Below are 27,973 nucleotides of genomic sequence, written 5' to 3'. Positions count from 1 at the left end.
GGACACTGCACATCCACAAGTCCAACAAAGAAAGGCAAAAACAAATGTGGAGTTGTACTTCATCAATTGAAATGTTTAATATTGAGTTAATTGGCTCCGCCAGAACAAAACAAGTGCAAACACATACAAGTCCAATGGGGTCATTAAAGACATCATTAGTGGACCAATGAACAGACTGATAGTGAAATGTTAGCTACCTTTCAAAGACTTTGTTTGGTATCATAGTTTAAAAAAACAAACACCTGACGGGCCGTCCGCCGCTCACGAGTAATTAACTTCGTATGAAATAATGGCTGTTGTCTCTCGACGCTGATAGGGCTCCACCGTTGCCGTGGTTACGCATCATCCCCGCCGCAGAGAAGCAGTAAAGCCTTGCGGTAGTCGCCATTGGTGTCACCCTGCCAATACAAAGTTGTTGAGTTCTCCTTCCAGCATTTCTCACATTTATTTCCCAGCACATATTCCCACTGCCGTCATCACTTTAAACAACTTGATGAACACTCTTTTATGAGATATGTTTTTTTATTTCTTATTAATCTGTTCTTTTAGCGCCTGTCGAAGATGAAGTTCTGTTTTGTAACAGACTATAATATCAGATTTAAGCACTTTCAACCCTTAAACCCCAAAACACAATAATAATATTTTTCTTTATTAATTAATAAAAACTAAATTATATATTTGTATTTTTAATATACAGTAAGCGTGATTGTTTTAATACGGTAATAATGTATCTTTTTAGTAGAACTATTATTACAATTAATATTATTATGGTAACAAACTCATATATTTATATTTATATTTATATTTATATTTATATAATACCAGTAACTACAAAATACTTTTTGATAATTTTATTATAGCATTATATAATTTTTCAAGGAAGCCGATAAAACCTTAAATCCCAAAACACATTAATAATATTTTTCTTTATTAATGAATAAAAACTCAATTATATCTCTACATTTTTAATATACAGTAAGCGTGGTTGTTTTAATACGGTGATAATGTATCTTTTTAGTAGAACTATTATTACAATTAATATTATTATGGTAACAAACTCATATATTTATATTTATATAATACCAGCAATTTTTTATAATTTTATTATAGCATTATATCATTTTTCAAGGATGCCAAAAAAACCTTAAACACCAAAACACATTAATAATATTTTTCTTTATTAATTCATAAAAACTCAATTATATCTTTACATTTTTAATATACAGTAAGCGTTAATGTTTTAATACGATAATAATGTATCTTTTTAGTACAACTATTATTACAATTAATATTATTATGGTAACAAACTCATATATTTATACTTATATAATACCAGTAACTTCAAAATAATTTTTGATAATTTTATTATAGCATTTTATAATTTTTCAAGGGAGCCGAAAAAACCTTAAACCCCAAAACACATTATTAATATTTTTCTTTAATAATTAATAAAAAACAAATTATATATTTGTATTTTTAATATACAGTAAGCGTGATTGTTTTAATACGGTAGTAATGTATCTTTTTAGTAGAACTATTATTACAATTTATATTATTATGGTAACAAACTCATTTATTTGTATAATACCAGTAACTTTAAAATAATTTTAGATCATTTTATTATAGCATTATATATTTTTTCTAGGGAGCCCAAAAAAACTTGACAGTATTTAATTATGTTATGATTTTTTTTAAATACTTAATGATTATAATCATATATCTGAAAATACGTAATATTTTACATATAAATATAAGTAAATATTTAAGAATAATATACCACTAATATATTCTAATTATAATAAGAATTGTTATTTTATGACCATTTTTTAAGTTTTATTTCCAGCTACATATTGTGACATCAATAGCTACATGCACTGTATGTGGACTTTGATAAAAAAAAAACTGCTGCACTTTATATACTTCTGCACTTTAAATGAAGCTGCTAAAATACTGTAACTTGACCGCCCACTGATTTGTCACTCACATACCCTCTATGCATTGTACCTATATTTTAAACTGCCTATCAATATGTCATTTCAATAGTGTTGTGTATTTTCAATCCTGTGTCCTTTTAAATTGTGGACGTTAGATGCACCATGAAAAGGACTACAGATGCAAACTAGCATTGGTGCTGAATCTGGTGCGGTTCTTAATGTAACCGCACGTTGTCCTTCAAATACACAAATACAAACAAACATGGATCCGTAGTTGATGTATTTCCATACCTTGATCATTGAGTGGAGAGAACAGGCAAACATCTTCCTGAACTCAGTTCTGATGTTCAACATGTCCACCTCGCTACGAGTGGCCATCACACGGATCAGAGTGTCGTCATCTGTTCCTGCACCCTGACAATAAACAACACTTTAAACCCCTCATCTATATATTTATATTCATTTGGCGACTTGTCCAGGGTGTACGCCGCCTTCCGCCCGATTGTAGCTGAGATAGGCTCCAGCGCCCCCCGCGACCCCAAAGGGAATAAGCGGTAGAAAATGGATGGATGGATATATCATATGGTCCTACCTTCATGGCGTAGTAGAGCGTCTCAGCAAAATAGGCTGGAACACTCCTGGCACACTTCACTTTAAAAAAAAAAAAAAGGGACAAATATTATATTAAAACAAAAATTGCAATCAAGCGCTCGTTATTTAGCGAGTGGCTCCGTACCGACGGCCAGCAGCAGCGCTCTGAGGCTGCCGGACGTTTCCCTCTTGATGCTTTCTTCCATCTCGTAGCCGGTCATCTTCATGTATGCGTCAAACACTGGAAGGCAACAACACAACAAGTCAGTCTGCACGCCTCATAAACACACACACACACACACACACACACACACACTGGTTATCATTTGGAATGGGGACCAAGTTTTTGATCATCACTTGTGGGGACCAGAGGTGGGTAGTAACGCGCTACATTTACTCCGTTACATCTACTTGAGTAACTTTTGGGATAAATTGTACTTCTAAGAGTAGTTTTAATGCAACATACTTTTACTTTTACTTGAGTATATTTATAGAGAAGAAACGCTACTTTTACTCCGCTCCATTTATCTACATTCAGCTCGCTACTCGCTACTGATTTTTATCGATCTGTTAATGCACGCTTTGTTTGTTTTGGTTTGTCAGACAGACCTTCAAAGTAGGATCTATCGCATGCCTGCGTTTCACCAATCGCATGCAGTCACTGGTGACGTTTGACTCTGTTTCACCAATCAAATGCAGTCACTGGTGACGTTTGACTCTGTTTCACCAATCAAATGCAGACACTGGTGACGTTTGACTCTGTTTCACCAATCAAATGCAGTCACTGGTGACGTTTGACTCTGTTTCACCAATCAAATGCAGTCACTGGTGACGTTTGACTCTGTTTCACCAATCGCATGCAGTCACTGGTGACGTTTGACTCTGTTTCACCAATCAAATGCAGACACTGGTGACGTTTGACTCTGTTTCACCAATCAAATGCAGACACTGGTGACGTTTGACTCTGTTTCACCAATCAAATGCAGTCACTGGTGACGTTTGACTCTGTTTCACCAATCAAATGCAGTCACTGGTGACGTTTGACTCTGTTTCACCAATCAAATGCAGTCACTGGTGACGTTTGACTCGGTTTCACCAATCAAATGCAGTCACTGGTGACGTTTGACTCCGTTTCACCAATCAAACAGAGCCAGGCGGTCACGTGATTAACTACACATAAAGTTTCAGCTGCAAACTACAACAAGCTTAAGCTTACATGAACTCAACGTCAAATTTGAGAAAGCACATCGCGGTAAGTAACGTTAGTAGATATTTTGGCTGTCACCGTAGGCTGATGTTAGCTTCCCTGCTATGAATCACTGTCAAATGTACATCGTGTGGGGACATTTATTGACGCACTGCAGCCTCATAGATAGACAGACAGATACACACACACACACACAGTCGCACACACACACACGCATGCATAGGAACATCAATCAGAAGTGCACAGAGTGTTCCCAGATGCAGCCCACACCTATCAGAGTTTATGGTTTGCGTAAAGGCTAACTTGTTATTTTCCTTCGTAATCTCTGCCTACTGAGCCTATGGTGCTGTTAAGTTATTGTGGCTCAATTTGCCTTAATTTTTTTTTATGTTAATGTATTATTATTTAATATATATTATTGTTTTAGTTGCTTAAGAGATATTCCTGGCTCTGAATTTGCTCATTGCTATTTTTATGTTTTTGTGCATTATTTGTTGCCGTCATCATTAAACGAACAGGTTACTCATCAGTTACGCAGTACTTGAGTAGTTTTTTCACAACATACCTTTACTCAAGTAAATATTTGGTTGACTACTCCTTACTTTTACTTGAGTAATACATCTCTAAAGTAACAGTACTCTTACTTGAGTACAATTTGTGGCTACTCTACCCACCTCTGGTGGGTAGAGTAGCCTTTCTACAGGTTGTGGAGGCATAAAAAAAATTAGGTAAAATGGCCACTGCCCAGTTAGCTCATACACATCTTTAAATCTCTGGATTGATGAAGTAATGTGCTGATCATTCTTACTGGGGACCCTGGGGAAAAAGAGTTAATATGGTTCATAGGGACCACATTAAATAATTTTGCATAATTCACACAAATTTGTACGTGACTACTGAGGACCATTTAAAAAAAAAAAAAAAAAAAAAAAAAAAAAAAAAAGTTCAAATTAAATATGACATGATGCTCAGAATACAGCACTACTGCTGTCCTCTTATAGGAAGTTTCACCACTTAAATGTTAAAGCAAATCCTGCATCTTCTGTGACATGACTGAAAATTGCTATTTAGCGGTAATTAAGTTGTCTGCAACTCCAACTACCATATATAGAAGGATGGAACATTCTGAATGTGAATCATACTTTAAGGTAATAATGTTTTATAATCATGCTGTATGAAAATGTCATCCGAAGGAACACTAAACCAGATTTTAAACCAGTGCCCTTTGAGACACTTGTGATTTAGGGCTATATAAATAAACATTGATTGATTGATTGATTGATTTTGTTTTTGGAAAAATATATTACTTTTAATGCCATGATAACAAATGTTTCACTTTTCAAGAACATTAATTTTCTCTTTTACCAATATTTGAAACACCTAAACAAAGTCACCCAAATTTCCCTGTTGTGGGATCAATAAAGGATTAGCTTATCTTACCTTAAACCACATAAATAAAATACAAACTCATTTAAACTTGTATTTTTACTTTTTTTTTTGGACAACATTGAACATAAAGAACATAAAAAAACTGTTCTACTTAACCAGTCTTGCTGATTATCTCTTAATCTACTATTTTACCTGCAATCTCCTTTTGTAGGCCGTAATGCTATTCCCGGTTCAAAGCTTAAAAATCACGTAGGCATCTTCAGAATGGATCTGACTATCATTTAAAAAGGTTTCCCTTTAGGGGACCTGTTTTTTTGTCCCCATACCGTCAGAGGTCCCCTAAAGGTGACTGTGTAAACAGAGCGATGTCCCTATTAAGTATGCATTGTCAGAACACACACACACACACACCTTTACGGAGATGCTCGGGGCTGCGGTTGCCCAGGATGGTGACGAACGTCTGCTCGTCGGTGCCGTACTTCTCCTCGCCGGCCTTGAAAAGGACCTGCAACATTGTGAAAAATGTGAAAAATGCTGTGCGGTTATTTTGTAGAAACATGTTATACAAAACCCCATACGTCCATTGGCTTTCTCACAGTTTCAAGCACGTGATAAAAACAACACCATGGAATTTGTAATTTCACCTTTGTGGTGTGTAAAGTAGCAGTCACCAAGGAAAGCATAGTTTCAGGCTCGCCAAATTAACAGCCCATTTTTTCACGAAACTGTCTTCATATATCAAGCTAAACGTTTTTTGTAATGTTTTAAATAATGCACTTTTCACGTGTCAATTTCTATTCATGTTTAAAAATTACTTAAATTATTTTGTAGAGGGAATTATCCATTTCAGAACAGATACCACATGCCTCACTATGTAAACCGTCTCTTAAAAAAAAACCAAGTAGGCTGGAGTTACATTAAATAACCAAAAGGAGGCAGTGTTGAGGCGCTTAAACCGACTAAAAGCAGGAGATAGCTGCTCTACTACCCTCTAGCGGCTTAAATTAGTCATTGCAAGCCTAATATAACAATTTACAACCTTTTTTTTTTGATGATGACAGAAATTATTCCCCACCCCCATAATTAATAAGAAAATAAGAATGATTAATAGCTTTCAGTGTTGATTATTCCATATCATTTGAATTAATCACATTATTGCAAATTCTGCAGTATAGTGCTAAAGTGTGCCCCATAATGGAGCAGCAATCCTTGGAAAATGTTAATACCTGTGCTGCCTTCAAAACATTAATTAAATTCGCCAAATATTTTGTATACTTTTTAATATCAATGTCTAAGAGATTTTGCGACTACAGTGGTTTTTAAAGTGTTGCTAAAGTGTATTGTATTCGCCAATTGCCGTGTTGTCGACGTCATATCCGCTCGATCATTTCCGGTTAGCGTCCTGATTCATTGTGGAACATTGTCGACGTTTCTATATGTTCTTACCAAAACTGTCGCCATTCATCGTAAAACATTATAGAGACAATGCCGTAAGTTGATTATCAGAAGTTGGTTTCATGTTGGAAACGTTTAAAAGTACAGTAAGTGGCGTTTTTTTTTTTTAAACTTTGTGGACATCGATACGCTATGTACTGTACAAGTCAATGAGTAAATGTGATAGTCGCCCTCTGCTGGTCAATTCGTTACACTACATTACAAGTCATGAAAGCAACTATTTTGTTTACAATGAATAGTAAAATGTTTATAATGATACAAATATGCACAAGAATAATATGTATATTTGTATCACCTTTTCCCCCGGTTTTTGTCATAAGATAATGGTCTATTTTGCAACAACTTGGTCCTCATTGACTCTGGATTAATCATCTGTTAAGTCTGCGTTTCAACACGCTGCATGATTGCACTACAATTATTATCCATAAATGACAGACTCACCTGAGTATCAGTCTGGATGTTTCCCTCCTGGATTCCAGTCTGCCTGTTGGCCTGTAGAGAGAGAACAAACCTTGCATTGGTGCCGTCTTTGAATCACTGAATAATACATGAATGCAAACAGAAACTGGAGCGGCATTTATGGCATGGTATGCATTATGAATGGAAAAAATCAATCAGATGCTAAGATGTTAAAATATGATACTGAAGGTGCGAGAGAGGTTCACCTGGAGCAGAATGACCAGAAGTCTCTTGAAGTGACCAGAGGTGTCTCCAGAAACGTCCTCCTCCAGGTCATCGTCGTACTCTGACACAAAAACAACAACATATTAATAATAATAACAATAATGTGAGTGGTAAAATATTTCATCTCCCTCACTTGTTTGATTTTTTTTCTCGACTTCTCGTGACATGTGAAGGAAAAAACATCTCCTAACGAGATTAGCCCATCCCATATATACGCCCACCAAGCAGGCTTTGAATGACACACCGTCAGTCAGCTATACACAAGTTTTGATCACTTAGTTTTCCTTCAGCGAATGAATAATAACAAGCATGACGTTGCTAATAAAATGCGTAATGTTAACGCTGTTAATGCCAGCGGTGTGCCGTCAGGGCCAGCAAGGCCTTCTCTGCTGGCCTAACATAACCAGAAATCACGATCATAATTAAAGATAAAAGTAATTTTTTATTTACTTTCCCTAAATATCTAAAAGTATTCTCTTCATGTCATATTATGCTCCTTCCAGTGCTGTTGTTTTTAGGTTAGAGTTTGTATCCAATCAGAATTCAGCTGGCTTATGTTGCCATGCTGTACCAAATCTGCCAGAGGCCTTCAGAATCAACAATGCAGTTGTATGCCCCTGTTCACTGCAAGTGAACAGGGGCATACAGTTGATAGACAATTGTGATAGCCAATCAGATCACGAGTTGTTGTCAGTAAGGCCTTCTAGCTGGCCTAAGGTTCAACGTGACGTTTACGCGTCCTGTGATTGGATACTCACCGGGACCGTTAGCGGAGGAATTTGAGAACACATACAGTTGATAGACAGTTGCGGTAGTGTGGAAGGGAGGCAGATATGATTAAGAGTTCTTTCTTTTTAGATAGCCATGCTAGAGTAGCGCCTAGTATTTTTCCTTTGTGTACTCTACCAGTTTCTTTAGACATTTCAGATGCCTGGTTAAGGGTCGTAAACCAACGGAATGTGAAGAAAACCCCCACGTCTCGCTTATCAGTGTGGAGAGAGGGGGGATGGGGGCTTTCTTTGTGTGAAATTAGTTGCTTTTTCCTTTGGAATGCCAGATAAACTCGAGCAGCCGATACGAATGTATTGATTGAGTTGACCTCCCAAAGCTTTGGAATAAAACTACAATATTCCAAAACTGTCTTGACGGTCCTTCTTACTCAGCATATATGTCATCAAAAGAACTTGGGATTGACCAGTAATTTAGATTCCCTAGGAGGAAGAACTGGTCAGACGCAACAGTAGCCAATCAGATCACAAGTTGTTGATTCTCTAGGTAGCCTGATGTTAACGAGACTGTGATTGGATACTTACTTGTCATTCCAAAGTGAGTATTCATTCACAAGTTGCAAAAACGTTGATTAGGTGGCAGATATACACTTGCAAGGCCATTTTCAAGAAGGATATTTAAAGAGTAACTACATCTTGTGAGACGATGTCGGCGATGAAATGGGGAAATGCCCGCCATTCCCACTCGAATCAACCGACTACGAGGGGCTATACGGTGTCGAATGGGTGCTACAAATTGTGAGTTCATTTTTTCACATTTAATATGTTTTTTTGCAATTTGAATTTTGACAGTACCACATAAGATATGTTTCAATTGCTGATGCGGGTTTATTGATTTTTAAAGGCCTACTGAAACCCACTACTACCGACCACGCAGTCTGATAGTTTATACATCAATGATGAAATCTTAACATTGCAACACATGCCAATACGACCGGGTTAGCTTACTAAAGTGCAATTTTAAATTTTGCGCGAAATATCCTGCTGAAAACGTCTCGGTATGATGACGTCAGCGCGTGACGTCACGGATTGTGGAGGACATTTTGGGACAGCATGGTGGCCAGCTATTAAGTAGTCTGTTTTCATCACAAAATTCCACAGTATTCTGGACATCTGTGTCGGTGAATCTTTTGCAATTTGTTCAATGAACAATGGAGACAGCAAAGAAGAAAGCTGTAGGTGGGAAGCGGTGTATTGCGGCAGGTGTTGTGCTGGATAATGCACCCCCGCCGTAGAATGCACCCCTTGACTGGTGTGCCGGATAACACAGCCGGTGTTTCATTGTTTACATTCCCGGAAGATGACAGTCAAGCTTTACCATTAGCCTGCGGAGAACTGGGACAACAGAGACTCTTACCAGGAGGACTTTGAGTTGGATGCGCAGACGCGGTACCGTGAGTACGCATGCAGCTGCGGCTTCAAAACATTTGATCGCTTGCCCGTACGTGCGTGCCGCTATGTGCATGTCACGTACGTAACTTTGAGAACTTTGGGGAAATATATATGCTGTATGAACTTTGGGGAGGTGAACGGTACTTTGGGCTGTGGGATTGAGTGTGTTGTGCAGGTGTTTGAGTTGTATTGGCGGGTTATATGGACGGGAGGGGGGAGGTGTTTGTTATGCGGGATTAATTTGTGGCATATTAAATATAAGCCTGGTTGTGTTGTGGCTAATAGAGTATATATATGTCTTGTGTTTATTTACTGTTTTAGTCATTCCCAGCTGAATATCAGGTCCCACCCACCTCTCACAGCATCTTCCCTATCTGAATCGCTCCCACTGCCCTCTAGTCCTTCACTCTCACTTTCCTTATCCACAAATCTTTCATCCTCGCTCAAATTAATGGGGAAATCGTCGCTTTCTCGGTCCGAATCGCTCTCGCTGTTGGTGGCCATGATTGTAAACAATGTGCGGATGTGAGGAGCTCCACAACCTGTGACGTAACGCTACTCGTCTGCTACTTCCGGTAGAGGCAAGGCTTTTTTATCAGCGACCAAAAGTTGCGAACTTTATCGTCGATTTTCTCTACTAAATCCTTTCAGCAAAAATATGGCAATATCGCGAAATGATCAAGTATGACACATAGAATGGACCTGCTATCCCAGTTTAAATAAGAAAATGGCATTTCAGTAGGCCTTTAAATGCGCCAGAAAATAACCCGTTTTGTACACTGCATGCGTAAGTGTGCTTCTGTATAGTATTTCTCCAGCAATGGTCATGTGGTGACATCAATTATGGTATTTTGAGAGGTAATCATTGAAGTCGGACATCACTGAAGGCCTAGGTGGGAAACGTACGGTCCCCCACTGCTTAATGCTAAAGTTGCTTATGTCATGTATGGCATCTAATGCTTTGCCAAAGTACTGTGTGTATTACCTTGTCTATAAGCAGCCACGATCCTCTTCACCTGTTGGGCGGTTCTCGAGGCCAGGATCTCCACCAACACCTTCTCGTCCGTTCCTGCCCCCTAGTGGTCAAAAGTAGGTTCGCTACTGTTTTTCTGAGAACGCAAAATCAGGGGTGTTGACCGTTTTTCAGGCCAAGGGCACCCAAACAAATGGAGCTAAGACCCCTTACTTATATATCCTGTATAAAATTGTGTTTTAATGTAAATTGTCCTACAGCACTTTTTATTTAAGTTAGCATAAAAAAGTATTATTGTGTGAATGCCCAAGCATTCGCACATAGAAGTTTAAACATAAGAAAAAAAATCTGTTTATTATTAGTCCACCACAAAATTTGTCGTGTTTCACAGCCCACAGTTTCCATCCAATCGGAACTGTTCAGGTAGCAAAACGTTCGGCTCAATCAGGAATCGTGAGCCCCCTCAAAAAAAATGTTTTTAGATAACACAGAATTTCTGGTTTTCCGGGACATTTTGCGCACTGAAAATTAATGAGCCAATTATCAAACATGCTCACCGTGTTCGAACCGTTCCACCATCCACGCATTCCACTCATCTTGGACAATCAAACTACCATTTTTGCCGAATTCTAAAAAATTACAGGAATTTCCAGGTTTTCCAAAGCCCTATTTTCATCTCTTCCTGGAACGTTTTCACAGTTCACATTTTTCAACTGTTTTCGACCGGACAACAAACGCTCTTTTTTTTTTTTCTCTTAAAAATTCCCGGTTTTCCAGGAATTACAAAATACCCATTCTCAATTCAAACTGTTACGACGTCAACATGTTTAAATCTATTCCAAAAATTCCAACACCAACCCATTTATATCATGTAGGACAATTGTGCTAGTATCAATATTTTTTTTAAATCACGGTTTTCCCGAAATTCCCAAATTTCCAGGAAATTCCCATTCAAATGAATGGACGTATTCATAGTTCTACAATGTAATTAAGCAAAGCCATTTCTAAACCTTTCAACCATTCACCCACACTACTCTCCCCATATATCGAACGCAAAACATTTTTTCCTTTTCCCCAAAAATGTCCAGGAATTTTCTCCCCTTTGACAATGAATGGGAAATATAAAATCTACTGCATATTCCACATTTCTCATCCGATTTGAACTGTTCCACCATCCACACACTCCACTCACCCTGGACATTCAAACCAGCATGTTTCCCTGATTACCCGGAATTACCAGGAATTTCCCCTTCATTGAAAATTAATGGGAAATATACAAACCTCTCCATTTCCCACATTTCTCATCCGATTCGAACCGTTCCAACATCCACACACTCCACTCACCCTGGACATTCAAGCATTTCAGTTCAGGTCTCGCGTATCTGCGGTTCGGCGGCTTGCGCTCATAGGGCGTCTACACGCTATTCCCTCCGGAATTGCAAATTCTAGTTTACAATGTAAATGTAATGGTGTCAATCAAAAGTGAGCATTATTTTTTGTAAAGGTGTTAAAAATCCATAACCGACCTTAATGGCGTTGCGGAGTGCCGTCACGTCATAGGCAATGGGCGCGGTCATCAGGGCCACGATGAGGGACTCGAATTTCCCGCCTAGCTCCCCCTTCAGGTCGCTGATCAGATCCTGGAATATATATATGTGCTCGTTGATTATGTGTAAATATCACCGTGTCCATGTTTGCTTATGAACTTGTGAGACCTTTCCAAAGAGAGTCTTGTAGGCCGAGGTGATCTCCTGACGTTGGGCATTGCTGCGGGAGGTCAGCAGCTGCAGGATGGCTTCCTCGTCGGTGCCTATGGCAACCACAAGTCATGACATGATCGATGATGTAACAACAGGGCTTGTCTGCACGATGATTATTTCATGACAATCACAAGCGCGCGTTTGCTCGCGGCGTATCGAGTTCCGCGGCGGCGGCGGCTGTGATGTCTGGACTAAGCGCTGCAGGCGGGTCACATGACTGCACTTGAGCGAGCATTACCGAGGCCTTTCATGGACTTGTACAGGGTCTCGGCATCCGCGCTGGCGTTGAAGTTGGCGCTGGCTTTGACGGTTCCTCTGCTGGCCTGCAACGACACAAATCATCAATTATTTAAAAGACAAATTTCATCATCAATAGACAAATAATCAATTTGTTAGGTTGCCTGGCAAAGAGGGCGGACAAGTTTTTATCCCCAATTAATACTGCTCAGATTTTACATACGTGCTTGTCAGTCCCCTAAAGCAGGGATGTCCAAAGTGCGGCTCGGGGGCCATTTGCGGCCCGCAGCTAGTTTTTTTATTTGCCCGCAACACCATTCTAAAATCCAAATAAAAACATCCTGGGTTAGAAAATTACACAAAAAAAACGAGAATATGCAATTTTGGGAGAAATTGCATTGGAATGCTGAAATGTGCAAGCCGAACTTAAACGCTAACGTTAGCATTCTAACGGTTAGAATGCGTTGAGTACCACGTCATAGGACTGTGAAGTAAGGCTGTGAATCTTTGGGCACCACGCGGTTCGATTCGTTTGTTGGGGATAACGATTTGATTTAGAATCGATTCTCGATTCAAAATAATTTTCGATTAAAATAATAATTTTTTAATAACATTGGGTGCCAGTTCGATGATTAACTACATTCCTCCATAAAATAGTTAAACCGCTGTGATCAAATGTCTATATTACTTAGAATAAAACTGGATTTGTTTGATAAAATTGTACCCAAACATTTATTAAAGTCAAATACAAATAAGACAAGAGATGTATTATATACTTCTCTTTTCTGAAATAAGTCTGTAAAACAGATATGGGCATCTACATCAACAATATGATCTGCCTGACTGGCTAAACAGGACAGATAAAAAATAAATATACATACATATATATATACACACATATATACATATACATATATATATATATATATATATATATATATATATATATATATATATATATATATATATATATATATATATACACATACACATTTATATATATATATATATACATACACATATATAAATATACACACTTATATATATATATATACACATATATATACATACATATATATACACACAGATATATATACACATACATACATACATAAACATACACACAGATATATATACACATACATATATATACGTAATACATACATATATATATATATATATATACAGACATATATATATATATTATATATATACACACATTAATATATATATATATATATATACACACAGACATATATACACACACTAGTATGTATATATATATATGTTTATATGTATATATACACACATACAGTATATACACACACACACATATGCATGCATACATATATATATATACACACACACACACATGTATACACACACACACATATACTGTATATATACTGTGTGTGTATATATATATATATATACAGTATATATTAATCGATTAAGAAGTGTGCGCATGTAAAATTAGCTTAAAAAGCATGCTAATGTTAGCATGCTAACAGTTAGCATGAGAGCAAGCAACAGTTGGAGTCAGGGTTTATTTCCTTTTAACAACACACACCACCTTTCAGGTAGCCATTCGCAGTAAAAGGTAAAGTAGCTCAAAATATATTAATAGGGATTTGTTTTTCTAAAAAATAAAATGTGTGATTAATCTGCAACTATGCATAATTAATGCAATTGTTTTGCAATGAATCACATGAGTTAACTTGTTTTATTTGACAGTCCTAGTAAAAATATATTTATACATATATTTAAAAAATAATATAAGAAAAATATTAAAAAATCCAGCAATTTTTGGTCTCTTCAAAAATACAAACAGAGGCCTGCTAATTAAGTACAGCAGCGGTTCTTAATCTTTTTGACATGACACCGAATTAGTAATCTTACTCTTAATTTTAATCGTATTCAATATATATCATGTCTAAATCAGAAATATTATATTTTTAACACAAACCTTAGGTTTAGGTCAGGCTGATTAGAAAAACAAGTACGAACCAAATATACTGCATAAGAAGGGACTCATTGATTACTGACTAAAAAATATATTTTCATACAATTATGTTGTGCTAAAATAAATAAACTAAATTAATAACAAATATGTTTCTTGACTAAACTGTCAAAAAAAAAAAGGCGTACATTAAAATACAGCTTCACCACTTTAGTCATAATTTTTGCGCTTAAAAAACTTCTCTATGACTTTAGTTCCAGACTTCTTGTTTGTTTGAGATTGCCATTTCTGCCACAAGTGGTGGAAAAGTGTATGACAACCACTGCTGAGAAACCAATATTTTTTGGTGGTTCTCCAGGGGGCGCTATGGTTAAGAAACACTGCAGTACAGTAACATCAAAAGTGCCAAAAGACAAGCCAATAGGAAGCAGCGCTCCTGATGTTTACTCTCAATACGTAACAAAGAAAAAAGTAGATTATTTCCGAGATTGTGGAGTAAATGCAAACACAGCCAACTGATCAATAAGACAACGCGGAGGTGATCAGGACTGAGTGAACAATGGTGCGTTCACTGCCTCTCGCTGTCAAACATTAACGACTCAGTCACCTCATGGCTTCTCGTCACGACCAGGCGAGGTGTTTAGACTGCAGAACCACAGGAATGTGGCAGGAATTCTGTAAACCTCAGCGTCATGCGCTCCAAAACCAGGCAGAGCAGCAAAAACACCAACAAGGAGCAGCATTATGTGTTTTTTATTCAATGCCAGGAGGAATCCCAAAAACATTCACGCGCTTCCTCATTAAAAACTCGATGAAAAAAACAACAACCCAATCCAATCAATAACTGCATGCCAAAGAAAGAATGGAACATTTGAACAAGAATTCCACCCAACACACATCATTTCCAGCAGGATCTGGAATGTTTTACTCGTGATTCACTTTATCAGCCACTCCCAAACTTTTAGCTGCAAACACAATTGTTCATTTTAGGCAAGATTAATGGTGAGGAATAAAAACCTTCACTTTGTACTTTTTAGATAATTCCTTTGACCGCTTGGTGACCTCGCAATTACATCACCTTATCAAGACATTTTGAACATTCTGTAACAGCATGACTCAATGTCCTCACCTCACAAATGGACAATTCCCCCTGCCACATTAATACTCTTCTAAGAAATCAATTAACGCTTCTATTACTGTACTATTACTGTTGATGTATGTGGAAACGGCATTTCTAGGGTGGCAATTGTATGTCCTCCTTTGTGTTCTTTATCGTTTCCCTCTTCTTTTCATGTCTTTTTCCCTTTCTTTCCATCTGCACTGCAACCACATCATTTTTCCCCATTGTGGGATAAATAAAGTCAATCCCAGTGTTTCTAAACCATAGGGCCGTCCTCAGTTGTAATATACTTTTCCACCACTTGTGGAAGTAACGACAATCTTAAACAATCAGAAGAAGTCTGCAGCTAAAGCAGTGGTTCTTAACCTTGTTGGAGGTACCGAACCCCACCAGTTTCATATGCGCATTCACCGAACCCGAACCGTAATCATAAAATGATGTTATTATATTAAAGAAATACTAATAGATATATATTTTACAAACAGAAAGATACAGGAATGTACACATAATCTCATGTTTACATCTCATTGTGCAACATGTGAATGTTTTAGTGGAACCAAATGCGATATCTGAAAGGGGTACACATTATGTCCAAAGTAGGACCCCCCACCCAGACATATAATACTAGTACACAGCTCATGAAAAACAATATGTTATAGTCATTGTAAGTGGGCCAAAACACTTATATTAGAACATAATCTCATGGAAATTACTGTTGTCATTTGATTACAATAATAAAACCTTTAACTTGTTATTTAGTCAGCTTTGGGACAGGTGTGCTGCAGGTGTGACCACATGTGCTCCACCGAATGCTCAAGGAGTTTTTGCGTTTGCTCACACATATGGAAAATTAGAGGGAACATTGTTTGGGAGTATCCATAATACGCCGACAGGGAGAAGTTTTTATTAACACGATGAGTCGGGTGTGTCTTGACCTCCGCGGCGGAGGCTCTGCCGAACCCCTGAGGCCGACTCACCGAACCCCTAGGGTTCGATCGAACCCAGGTTAAGAACCACTGAGCTAAAGTCACAGAGAAGTTTCTTCAGCGCAAAAAATATGACCAAAGTGGTGACGTTGTATTTTCATTTGCACTTAAATTTATTTATTTATTCATAATTGTATTTAATCAATCAGCATGTCAGCAAGATAGCAACAAGTAACAAAAGCCATGAGGTTTTTTTTAAAAACCTAAAGAAATGCTGCAATGCTAACATACAGTCAGCAAGATACCAGTTAGCATGCTTGTAAGATAGTAATACTATTAATGCATTTTTATTTTATACCTACAAAATTTACAAAAAAATTAACATACTATCAGTTAGCATGCTAGTAAGATAGCAACATATAACAATAATATTAACAGTTAGCATGCTAACCTGATAGTTTGTTTTACACTTACCAAATTGACTAAAATGCGATTAAATGGTCCCTAGTGTGTTAATGTCAGTGTGAATGTTATCTATCTGTGTTGGCCCTGCGATAAGGTGGCGACTTGTGTACCCTGCCTTCCGCCCGAGTGCAGCTGGGATAGGCTCCAGCACCCCCGCGACCCCAGAGGGACAAGCGGAAGAAAATGAATGGATGGACGGATAGTTTAAGTGAGAAACAAACACTGCATATTATTATTATTTCAGTTAGAATTAATCTATTTTAGCACTGTGTAATTGTATGTATTTTTTTTAGTTAGTTTTTATGAGTCCCTTATTTTGCAGTATATTTGAACATTTTTTATTTTGTAATCAGCCTGACCTAAGCCTTGATAATAATATTCGTGATTAACACATGGTTTCATATCATTTGGCATGTTTTTCCTGTTAAACTGTGAGTAGGTTAGATATAATGAATGAATATGATTAAAAGAGAGGAGCCAGATGAGGTGGTTCGGGCATCTGGTCAGGATGCCACCCGAACGCCTCCCTAGGGAGGTGTTTAGGGCACGTCCGACCGGTAGGAGGCCACGGGTAAGACCCAGGACACGTTGGGAAGACTATATATCCCGGCTGGCCTGGGAACGCCTCGGGATCCCCCGGGAGGAGCTGGACGAAGAGGCTGGGGAGAGGGAAGTCTGGGCTTCCCTGCTTAGGCTGCTGCCCCCGCGACCTGACCTCGGATAAGCGGAAGAAGATGGATGGATGGATGGATGATTAAAATCAAGAGTAGTGTTAATATTTGAGTGGGCTGCGGGCCCCTCTATAAAAGTTGGGCCCTGATGCCAAAAAGGTGAAAAATCTCAGGACTCTATCCTATCATATCATATCGTCGGGTGCGCGGTACAAAATTAAAACTTTGTTAACAAAAAATACATTGGCAGCAACTGTTGTGGCTGTAGGCAACCTCCTGATGTAGTTATTTTAATAACTTCACAAGATGGCAGTAGCTGCATTTGAAATTACACGAGTGGCCAACGCCCAAGAGCTTTATCTAGCTCTGTGTGCGCTTTAAAATGTTGCTGGTGAAAGTCATACGTATTACAATTGTCTTGATGTTGTTTACATTTTACTCATAAGCACTATTAATGCTGACTTAGCAGTTTGCTCCTTACAACTTGGGCTCTGTTGCCATGCCCTTCAAAGTTTGCGGCCTTACTACGTCACATATTTTTTTTAAAGTTGTTTTTAAGTATATTATTATATATCCTTGGCCTAAATAAGCTCTTTCAAGCATAGAAATGGAGTAAACATAACAATACTACAGTAGCATTGGCCACTAGATCAGCCAAACAAATCAGAGTACGCTATTCAGTATCATGGCCACTGATTGGCTCTTCCTCAGGCAGCATCCAGGCCCGCCTTAAAAAAACGTATTTGGAAGTTTTTTTATGCTCTAGCTATTAAAATTATGTTTTATGATATTCCTACTTTAAACCAATTCACTGCAATAAACAAGGGTTTGCTGTATGTAGGGATGGCTACCGTTCACATTTGAACCAATACGGTACCTGAGTTGAGTGCAGGGATACCAGCACTCAACAGTACCAATTTTTGGTACATTTGTGTGTGTTAATAAGTATTATTATTTTTTGACAATAAAACATTTCTCCTTGTAACGTTTAAAAATGAGCAGATTATGATAACTGCTGTCCAGTTGTTACCCATCCCATCCATCAATTTTCTACTGCTTGTCCCTTACATATTGTTTTATTGTGACATGTCCTAGTCTCAGTTACAGTTGCAAGTCCGAAGCGTTAGATGGCAGTAGGGTATAGTTTATGGCAGTGGTTCTTAACCTGGGTTCGATGGAACCCTAGGGGTTCGGTGAGTCGGGCTCAGGGGTTCGGCGGAGGTCAAGACACACCCGACTCATCGTGTAAATAAAAACTTCTCCCTATCGGCGTATTACGGATACGGCAACAGCAGAAGTCACACTGATTTGCAGGTGTGTCATTTGTTGGTGCACTGTTTCGGTTTTGTTCTTTGAACAAGGTGATGTTCATGCACGGTTCATTTTATGCACTAGTAAAAAAACATGGTAACACTTTAGTATGGGGAACATATTCACCATTAATTAGTTGCTTATTAACATGCAAATTAGTAACATATTGGCTCTTAACTAGTCATTATTAAGTACTTATTAATGCCTTATTCAGCATGGTCTTATTATAACCCAAACCCTCTAACCTTGGCCCTAACCCTCTAAACCTAACCCTAACCATATAACTCTAAATTAAGTCTTTGTTACTTAGAATATGTTCCCCTAGTGTCCAAAAAACTCTAAATTAAGTCTTTGTGACTTAGAATATGTTCCCCTAGTGTCCAAAAAACTCTAAATTAAGTCTTTGTTACTTAGAATATGTTCCCCATACTAAAGGGTTACCAAAAACATATAACTTTGTCTTGAATTTGAAAAAAAAAAACATTTTATTTTTCACTAAAAAAGGGTTTGGTGAATATGAAACTGGTGGGGTTCGGTACCTCCAACAAGGTTAAGAACCACTGGTTTATGGTGTGTTGGCTACTCAGTCCAGTCTTAGCCGTCTCGTCTTTTGTTGTGTCCTAAAAAGTGTTAATACTGTAAGTATTGCACTTATTGCGCACCAGCTGTTTTATTGTAACACGCATCTTCCTTGTGGTTTTCGTTAACACATTCGGAGGTGTTGAAATCGCCATGTAAAACCACTAATACTAATCAGTAGCATGTCAATAGCAAAGCCAATGTATATCAGCATCAACAAAGCGCATTTTTAGAAAAGTGGAGCCTTACTTTACTTCCATTGGAGCATTTTTTTTAGTCACTTTCTTTGTTGGCATCGAAAATTGCGACATTACCTAGATGTAGTTTGGCTCCCAGTGCCGCTGGAGTGATCGCCAAGTGCCAAAGTAGGAGTGACGACACATGCCACCCAGTTACTGAAACATGGCACCATTAGATTTTACGTGAATTGGTGCCCGCTAGAACCGGCGGGATTCGGTCGGTGCCAACAAAGTACTGGATTCGGTACCCATCCCTAACACTATGTACACCATTGGTTCTGTTGCTGCTCTGTGTCTTGTTGATCAATGACCAAGTGGTCAAACGGAGCTGTGCTTTCTCCCCCTACTTTCTCCAGCACTCCAAATGATTATTAGAAACTTACATAAAAATGAAGTTGTTGCATTAGCCAAAAGTTTAGAGACACTTGTCCACTCTTTCAAAGGAGAACGTGTCTCTAAACTTTTGACTGGTATTATATGAACTTTGACACTAAACCTTCCAATGATGCCCTATCCTCTCTGCGCTTCAGCTAAGTAAACACCCCGCCTATAATTACCTTTGCCAAGTGCAAGGAGAGAAAGTGTGGATTCAAGACACTAGTTTCAGTTTCTGTTGTAACAGTCTACTTGCAGTGGGGGACAAGTGGCGCTGTAGTGGAGTTTCTTCCATCAACTTCCCATGTGTCCCAACACTTTTATCCATGTACTGAACATTCTGAAAGGCGTGTCAAGACCTGATTTTGACAAACGACGGGACTCCTCGTGCAGGCACGTTGACCCATTCTTATCAAAACCCTCCTTTTTTTTTTATAGCCCGTGGTTGCCGTGGATACCGTGCACACAGCACACCAAGCAAAAGGGAACTCCCTCGTTTGCCGCAGACAGTTACCGCCAGTGGTGTATAATCGTGCTCCGCCCTGACTTTGAGGGGGAAAAAAGGATGCTTCTCCTTTAAGGAAGAGAGGGAGGGTGAGTGTTCACTGGAAAATTGTGTTTTAAAAACATACACACATCGAGGGAGGACACATCGACAGACAGACAGAGCCCACATGAGTCATGCAGACCAAACTTCCCCTACACACACACACACACACACACACACACACACACATCCATCTTTGACAGGATATACCTCACTCTCAGTCCAGCTTTAACCTTGTTTTAAACATTTAAAGGTACAGGACCACACTGCGATGGTCATTAGAGTAATCATACATGTCAATAAAGTTAACTAGTTTACATAAATAATCGTACTTGATTTCCTTATAAATGAGTAAAATTAACTAAAAGTGTGTATGGATGTTTGTGGGAAGAAAAAAAAAGCAGACCTAGCTGAAGTGTTATGTAATTTTGGAATAAAGTGGGCGTCGTCTTAGGAAATCCACGGCCTTACTATTATGAGTCATACCATTTGCATAAATAACGGATTTGGCTTCTTTTACTCTATCACGAGTTATTGTCAAACACTTTTTTTTGGTATTTAGTTTCATTACAATTCATTAAAAACTTACCATTTTGACAGAAAGTGGGTAGTTGCTTTTTTCACTCAAGTAGAAGAAGTCTGTTGAGGGGGGAAAAAAAGTTATGCCGTAAAATTTAACAACCTTTTTTTAAGTCCGTGAACGTCTCACAAATGCTAACAAACCCCCCCGACAACCGAGTGTCACCTGGCCGAGTGTTTTTTAGCTAAAGTCGCCCGACGATGAGAGCGGACTTACCGCAGAGCTGCAGCTGTCACACCCGGTAAGTCAGGATGAGGAGAGGCGGCGAGAGAAAACAAGAAGGACGGACAGCCTAAATACACTCGGGGGAAAAAAAAAAAAAGTTATCCGAGTGTGCGCCACACCCCGGTGCGCGCAAAGCACCACGGCAAATGTGGTTCTTTTAGGAGGAGACGCCATTGAGAAAGAGCGGAAACATGATGCAAGATAAGATGACGTGCCCACATTATTACAATTTCTTCATTCTACTAACGTGTGGCTCATATTGTAGAAAAGCCTCCTGAAACAAAAACGCTACTAGGTGGTGTGTGTTGTTTTCCATAGAAAATGTCGTCACCAACCACTTTAGGTAATTTCCTAATAACGATACTCGGTCAATATTTCGTCACATTCACTTTATTTAACTTCATATTTCACCTCCAGTGGTGTACTACAACGCACAGACAACAATAAAACGTTATGATTTATTTAAAAAATACAATCTTTTCCCGTTCACATTCCATTTCTGGGTTACGTCACACGTCTCGTGTCGGCGTGTTGCCAGGTGGAATTTGCTGTGTACAATCACTATTTCAGTTAAAAACCACTAATATAAATATTCCCTTTTATTAAATATCAGGTTAAAAAAAGTAAACAAAAGTTACTATTCTACTACTATAAGCTCGTGTTCAAATACTTACACTTATAGGCCCCATGCTGTGCCCAAGGACTTAGTCCCCTGTTTGTAAACAATATAAAACACTGTATAACATACCTGGGCAAATTAAGGCCCGGGGGCCACATGCGGCCCGTTGAGCTTTTCAATCTGGCCCGTCGGACATTCCCAAATAATGTTTTTAGATCTTTAAGATGGAAAGTGTAGCTGCCATCATGATGTGCAGTGATGTTTTCTAATGATCGTAAGTCTTGAACTATACAAAGTATTTCAATGGTAGGAATCTGCGCTTATGGATGATATACCAGTTACTATGGTAATCTAATTAGTTACTATGGTCATCTACGTAACAGCAGCTCAGATGAGGCACCAAGCAGTGTGGAAGGAGATTTTCATAACAAAGTTCTAAAGCTTAGTGATATATAGAATAGAATAGAACGTACTTTATTGATCCCTGGGGGGAATTCAGCAAATATCAGATATATCAGATTGTAGGTGGGTTTATTTTGTACCCTTTGAGTTCATATTTCACTGTTTGTTGCATTTTTGTTGCGTTTCACTTGATTGTAAAATATGTAGATCGAAAGGGGGTGTGACGTTCATATTTTGTCAATATTCTGTGTTTTATCGTTCATAGAAAAAATTTAAAATTCCATTACGTTTTTTAAGGCGGTCTGTCATAACGTTTTTAGCATTCAATCAGACATTATTGTGAGGTTTTGTATTAGTGTTCCTAAAAATAGATATACCGGCCCCCAGACACATTTTTTTCTCTAAATGTGGCCCCTGAGTCAAAATAATTGCCCAGGCCTGCTGTATAACAATATGAACAATGCAACCAAAAATATACAGATATTTGTAAAAAAATAAATAAAATAAACAAGGAAAAAAGCGGAAAAAGATTAATGTTGATACGCTAATATTGATCTTGGTGTTGATGCTATCAATATTTGGATCGATCCGCCCATCCCTCGTCATTGGATAGGCTGTTGTTTTGCTGGAATAACAACTGCAAAAACTGACACAACAGCCTGTGAGAAGCCAGCCTGCTTAACTCTATATAGTTATTAGATCATGCTCTATCTATATAACAGTGGAACAATGAAATCCTGGTGCAGTCTATTTGGTATTTTGTCTTAGCTGACATACCAAGTGGAACCTCTGTTGCCTTGTTGACGGCTTAGCTTTCCATTGCCTCTTGCTCCTCATCAATAACTTATGGAGGGAATAGCATCTTATTTCAAAGAAGAAATGGGATTTATGGCTCTTTGAAGGGAGGAGGAACTTGAGGAGCCTTTCCTTTCAATAGTTGCCGTTCAAAAGACTGGCTGGTTATAATAGTTTTTTTAAACCGTTTTTTTTTAATCAAGAAAACAATCAGTTATACAATAAGATGTAGATCATTATAATTTGATTTACGCAAATATTACTCTATTGGTGGGAATTATTCTGAAATATTGGCTATAACAATTTTTTTTGTTGTGTTTTCATTGTAAACATTCCATAAGGCGGTGTCATATTTCCACGCTTTGGCAATGACCTTGCTAGTTTACATTTTTCCTCACCTGAAAAAATGTGTAACATTTTAACAATATTGAAAAAAATATATAAATAATGAGTAAGAACAAAATGCATTAATGCATATAAAAATATATAAATAAAACTACACTTAAAATGAGGACATAATACAAATGTAAAATTATACTACCATACCTGGTGTGTGTACACTTGAACTACCACCTTCAGAATAATGAACTAAATAACTGACATAAATAAATACACTAAAAATATAATAATAATTGTAATATTTATATATATATATATATATATATATATATATATATATATATATATACATATATATATATATATATATATATATATATATATATATATATATATATATATATATATATATATATATATATACAACCATACCCTACATAGAGGTTTTTGTTTCATGTCTCTACGACATTCGTACTGGGAGTTAGAGGCAGTTTTATTCCTACGGGGCGCTAGAGCGCAATTTTGAGTTTTGGGGTTTGGTTTTTTGACTAAAGAGTTTTGTTCGCCATTACTGATGTGTGTGTCAAATTTGGTGAGTTTTGAAGCATGTTAAGAGGGTCAAATTACAGCGCAAAGCTGCGGAATAATAATAATAATAATAATAATAATAATAATAATAATAATAATAATAATAAAGAATAAAACCTTACAAATTCTTGTTTGATTGTGCGTAAAAAAGCTAATCTAAATGCTGCATGTTTCCTTTAAGTCTGACTCATTTTCTATAGTCCAGTTGCACGCATGTGCAAAGTGGGCAATTGCTAAATTTGCACATGCATTAAAAAAACGCCTCTCAAATTTACGGCTCACAACTGGGAATCGGTTCCCATTATTCACTTAAAAGAGCCGTTTAAAGGACATGTCTCGTTCACAAATGTCACAACTCTATTTCAAAGGTTTTAATGTCTTAGCAAGGTTTGCAATTCAGTTTCCTTTTCTTGGCAAGTACGGCATGTGCATTAAATTGATGTGATATTGAAGGGGCCAGACTGTGGCCTGGTAGTTAGCTGATTAGTGGTTAAGGACTTCTTGCATTCCTTAAAAATGCATTTTAGGGATGGATGGATGGATGGTAATTGGAGTCTCTAAATCGTCCATAAGTGCATGCAAGTATGAATGATTGTCTTTATGGCTCCAGCTCACTTTGTGGCCCTCCAGAGGGCAAACAGTATATGGATAGATAGATAAACACTCATGATGATGGCACACTTACTATTTTGAGTGTGTGAAGTGCAGCAAAATGCTGTGCACTGGCAGTACCTGGATGTTGCACTCAACATGCCCCAAATAACGATGGACCCTAACCACCCTCAGTCCCTCATCGTTATTTTGTCTGTACGTAGCGGAAGAGGGAGGGAATAACTTTAGTATCTGCAAAAAGGAGAGGATAAGTGTTGAATGATGGCACTAGGCACCTCAGAAACTTAGAAACCAGCTTACATATATGGAAATGTACTGGCGGTAGAATTTACAGCATTTTCCAATTGCTTACACACTAAATTTTATATTTTTACACAGTTAACAAAAGTCTACACACAGTAAACAAAACCACTGTGCAGATTTGCTTAATATTAGGCATAGAGTCTGCTTCACATTATTTGCTTTACACACACCTTCACAACTTGCACACACAGATAACGATTGTGATACACACTTTTTAACACTTTACACACACACTAGGATTGTGATACACGCATCTTTACACCTTACACAAAGATAAGGATTGTGAAGTTACTTCCTGGTCAATAAAAAAGGGCTGGCTTACCAACGACCACACAATTGAACACATTGGATAATCACATCCACTAGGTGTAAAGACACACAGGTGATAAATTGAAAATACATCTTTCAAGTAGGGCTGCAACAACTAATCGATAAAATTGATTATAAAAATAGTTGGTGATTAATTTAGTCATCGATTCGTTGGATCTATGCTATGCGCATGTGCAGAGGCTCCTTTTTTTATTTTATTTTTTTATTTATTTATTTATTTTTTATAAACCTTTATCTATAAACTGCAACATTTACAAACAGCTGAGAAACAATAATCAAAATAAGTATGGTGCCAGTATGCTGTTTTTTTTCCAATAAAATACTGGAAAGGATAGAAATGTAGTTTGTCTCTTTTATTCGATTATTAATCGATTAATCGAAGTAATAATCGACAGATTAATCGATGATCAAATAAGTTGTTAGTTGCAGCCCTACTTTCAAGTGGGTGCAGTGTTTCCCACACATTCATTTATTTGTGGCGGCCCGCCACGAAATAATTATGTCCGCCACAAATGGATTTTTCGGCTTTTGACTCGCTCGACCGCTCATAAAAGCAATGGGACTGTCTGTGAATGTTGCTTGTAGTTACACCTCCGGTGCAGTAGGTGGCGGTAGCCTACTATGCATTTTAACTCCGCCAATAACACTTAATTCACCTGGTGGGCCAGAAGAAGAAGAAGAAGAAGAGGGACGGACGGACGGGATCAAAATACTCGCTGGCTACTTTTCATAATGATGGCGCTTCCTACGTTTCTACCTCAAACGTCCAAAAGCTGCTGAAAGCCTTGATCCAGGATGCCATGGGGAAAAAAACTTAAATGGTGCCTTTTGGCTATAGTTAGCAGCTTGGTGGCTCATAGCCGGCTAGCTAACGCTTGCTAGCATGGTAGCATTGCTTCATTTTTACAGGTGTTATAGGTAGATAGGTTATAGCTGCATCGCTCGCGGCTCGTCATATATTTAACGTTAATCCGCAATTTCACCGAGCGTTTCTCTCACGGTTTCGCCTGACGCTGCTTCATTAACACCGCCGCTGTTTGACTCGGTCACCTGTTTCGTGTCCAGGTTATAACCCTGTTGTCAATAAACACACGTGGACTGAAGCTAAATTGTCCACTGTCCACTGCAGCATGTGAATGCAATGAAAAGAATAAAATCTGAGCCAACCAGCTGTTAAAATGTTGTCCAGGTTAATGTTTTGGCCATTAAAGGCCCTTCATTTCAAGATTTCAACTGTGATCGGGCTCTAAACAGGTGGCTGACCTGTTCAGATGGGTGTAACTGCTACTGGTCAAATAATGTGAAATAGCATTTAATTTTACATGTATGCAATGCCATTTAAATATAATTATAGATAATAATAATAATAATAATAAATACTGTGTAGTGTTGTAAATAGTCAACAAGAAGGGTTCTAGTAAGATATAAGCCATGAGCACTACACAGCCAGAAAAAAACCTAGGCAGGACAAGTAAAAATATTGGGGCAAGTAGATTTGAGAAGTCAGGCAAGTAGAAAAATCCTTAACGTTGAACCCTGCATGTGTTGAGCTGCTGCCGCTTAAGGTTAGACGGCACTGTACATAGAGCGGTTCTGCTCGTTAGTAATAAATTCTAATGTTGGATGTTCACTCCTTCACACAGATGAGTATAGAAAAATATTTTCAACGGCCGAAAAGGGCTGGACTTGGAGAGGAGGTAGGCCTACAGTTCGGACCACAGGTGCGACCTGTTCAGCAGCAGCAGCAGGAGCAGGAGGAGGTTGACTGACTGTGGCAGGACACCTCTGCCTCTGTTTCACTTCATGTTGCTGGTAAATAATATGGTTGTAGTAGTAGGCTAAAGTTAAATTATTTAGTATTCACTAATTAAAGGGGCAGAGCTTTAAGAGACATTTTAGCTTTTATATTTTATAAGATATATTTTTTGTAAAAACCACAATTAATAAATATATTTCAGTGAATCACTAATTGTTCAAATCTGTATATAAATATGTACATAAAATGTTGTAATTATATTCCAACTCCGCGTTCTTCTTGCTCATCGCCGCTGCCACTCCCCCGCCCACCGACCACACCACCACAAATAAATGCCTGTCCTGTGGGAAACACTGGGGTGCTACAGCTGTACAGTTTTTTCCATTTATAATTTTTATCTCCAGATTTTTTTTTTTTTTTTCTTTTAATTTGTCTCGGAATTTAATTTGTACTCATACTTGCCAACCCTCCCGGATTTTCCGGGAGACTCCCGAAATTTAGCGCCTCTCCCGAAAACCTCCCGGGACAAATTATCTCCCGAAAATCTCCTGAAATTCAGGCGGACTCAGGTCCATGCGGACCTTAGTCCGCTTTCCCACAATATAAACGGCGTGCCTGCCCAATCACGTTATAACTGTAGAATGATCGAGGGCGAGTTCTTGGTTTCTTATGTGGGTTTATTGTTAGGCAGCTTCATTAACATCCTCCCAACGCACAACAACAGCAGTCACGTTTTCATCTACCGTAAAGCAGTTCGTCTGCCGTAAACAGCAATGTTGTGACACTCTTAAACAGGACAATACTGCCATCTAGTGCATTTG

At 38.0% G+C, this 27,973-nt stretch overlaps 2 protein-coding genes across 3 annotated transcripts in view; one reads left to right on the top strand and one right to left on the bottom strand.

Annotated features, from left to right (window-relative positions):
• Window positions 1–47: 47 nt before the first annotated feature.
• Window positions 48–21,507, bottom strand: anxa5b (annexin A5b). Its single transcript, XM_061984057.1, has 13 exons — window positions 21,400–21,507; window positions 21,193–21,242; window positions 12,412–12,496; window positions 12,129–12,223; window positions 11,940–12,053; window positions 10,426–10,516; window positions 7,242–7,321; window positions 7,018–7,068; window positions 5,533–5,626; window positions 2,671–2,766; window positions 2,527–2,585; window positions 2,226–2,348; window positions 48–398 (listed from the first exon to the last, which is right to left on the bottom strand). Exons 2-13 carry the CDS (start codon window positions 21,193–21,195, stop codon window positions 336–338), a joined length of 954 nt encoding a protein of 317 aa, XP_061840041.1. The 5' UTR covers window positions 21,196–21,242; window positions 21,400–21,507; the 3' UTR covers window positions 48–335.
• The window catches only part of uchl1 (ubiquitin carboxyl-terminal esterase L1 (ubiquitin thiolesterase)), a 35,675-nt gene continuing 14,229 nt past the window's right edge, over window positions 6,528–27,973 (top strand). Inside the window, exon 1 of one of the 2 annotated variants that reach the window (XM_061984058.1) lies at window positions 6,528–6,611. In XM_061984058.1, the coding sequence (XP_061840042.1) occupies window positions 6,558–6,611 (54 nt within the window). In that variant the 5' untranslated portion in view covers window positions 6,528–6,557. Of the gene's footprint in view, window positions 6,612–21,328; window positions 21,425–27,973 lie in introns of those variants that run through there. The other variant, XM_061984061.1, reaches the window with a different exon arrangement.

This window comes from Nerophis lumbriciformis, linkage group LG25, assembly GCF_033978685.3.
Source record: "Nerophis lumbriciformis linkage group LG25, RoL_Nlum_v2.1, whole genome shotgun sequence".
Taxonomy (NCBI): Eukaryota; Metazoa; Chordata; class Actinopteri; order Syngnathiformes; family Syngnathidae; genus Nerophis; species Nerophis lumbriciformis.
Note: the sequence above shows the minus strand (reverse complement) of the source record. Positions and strands in the feature narration are given on the sequence as shown.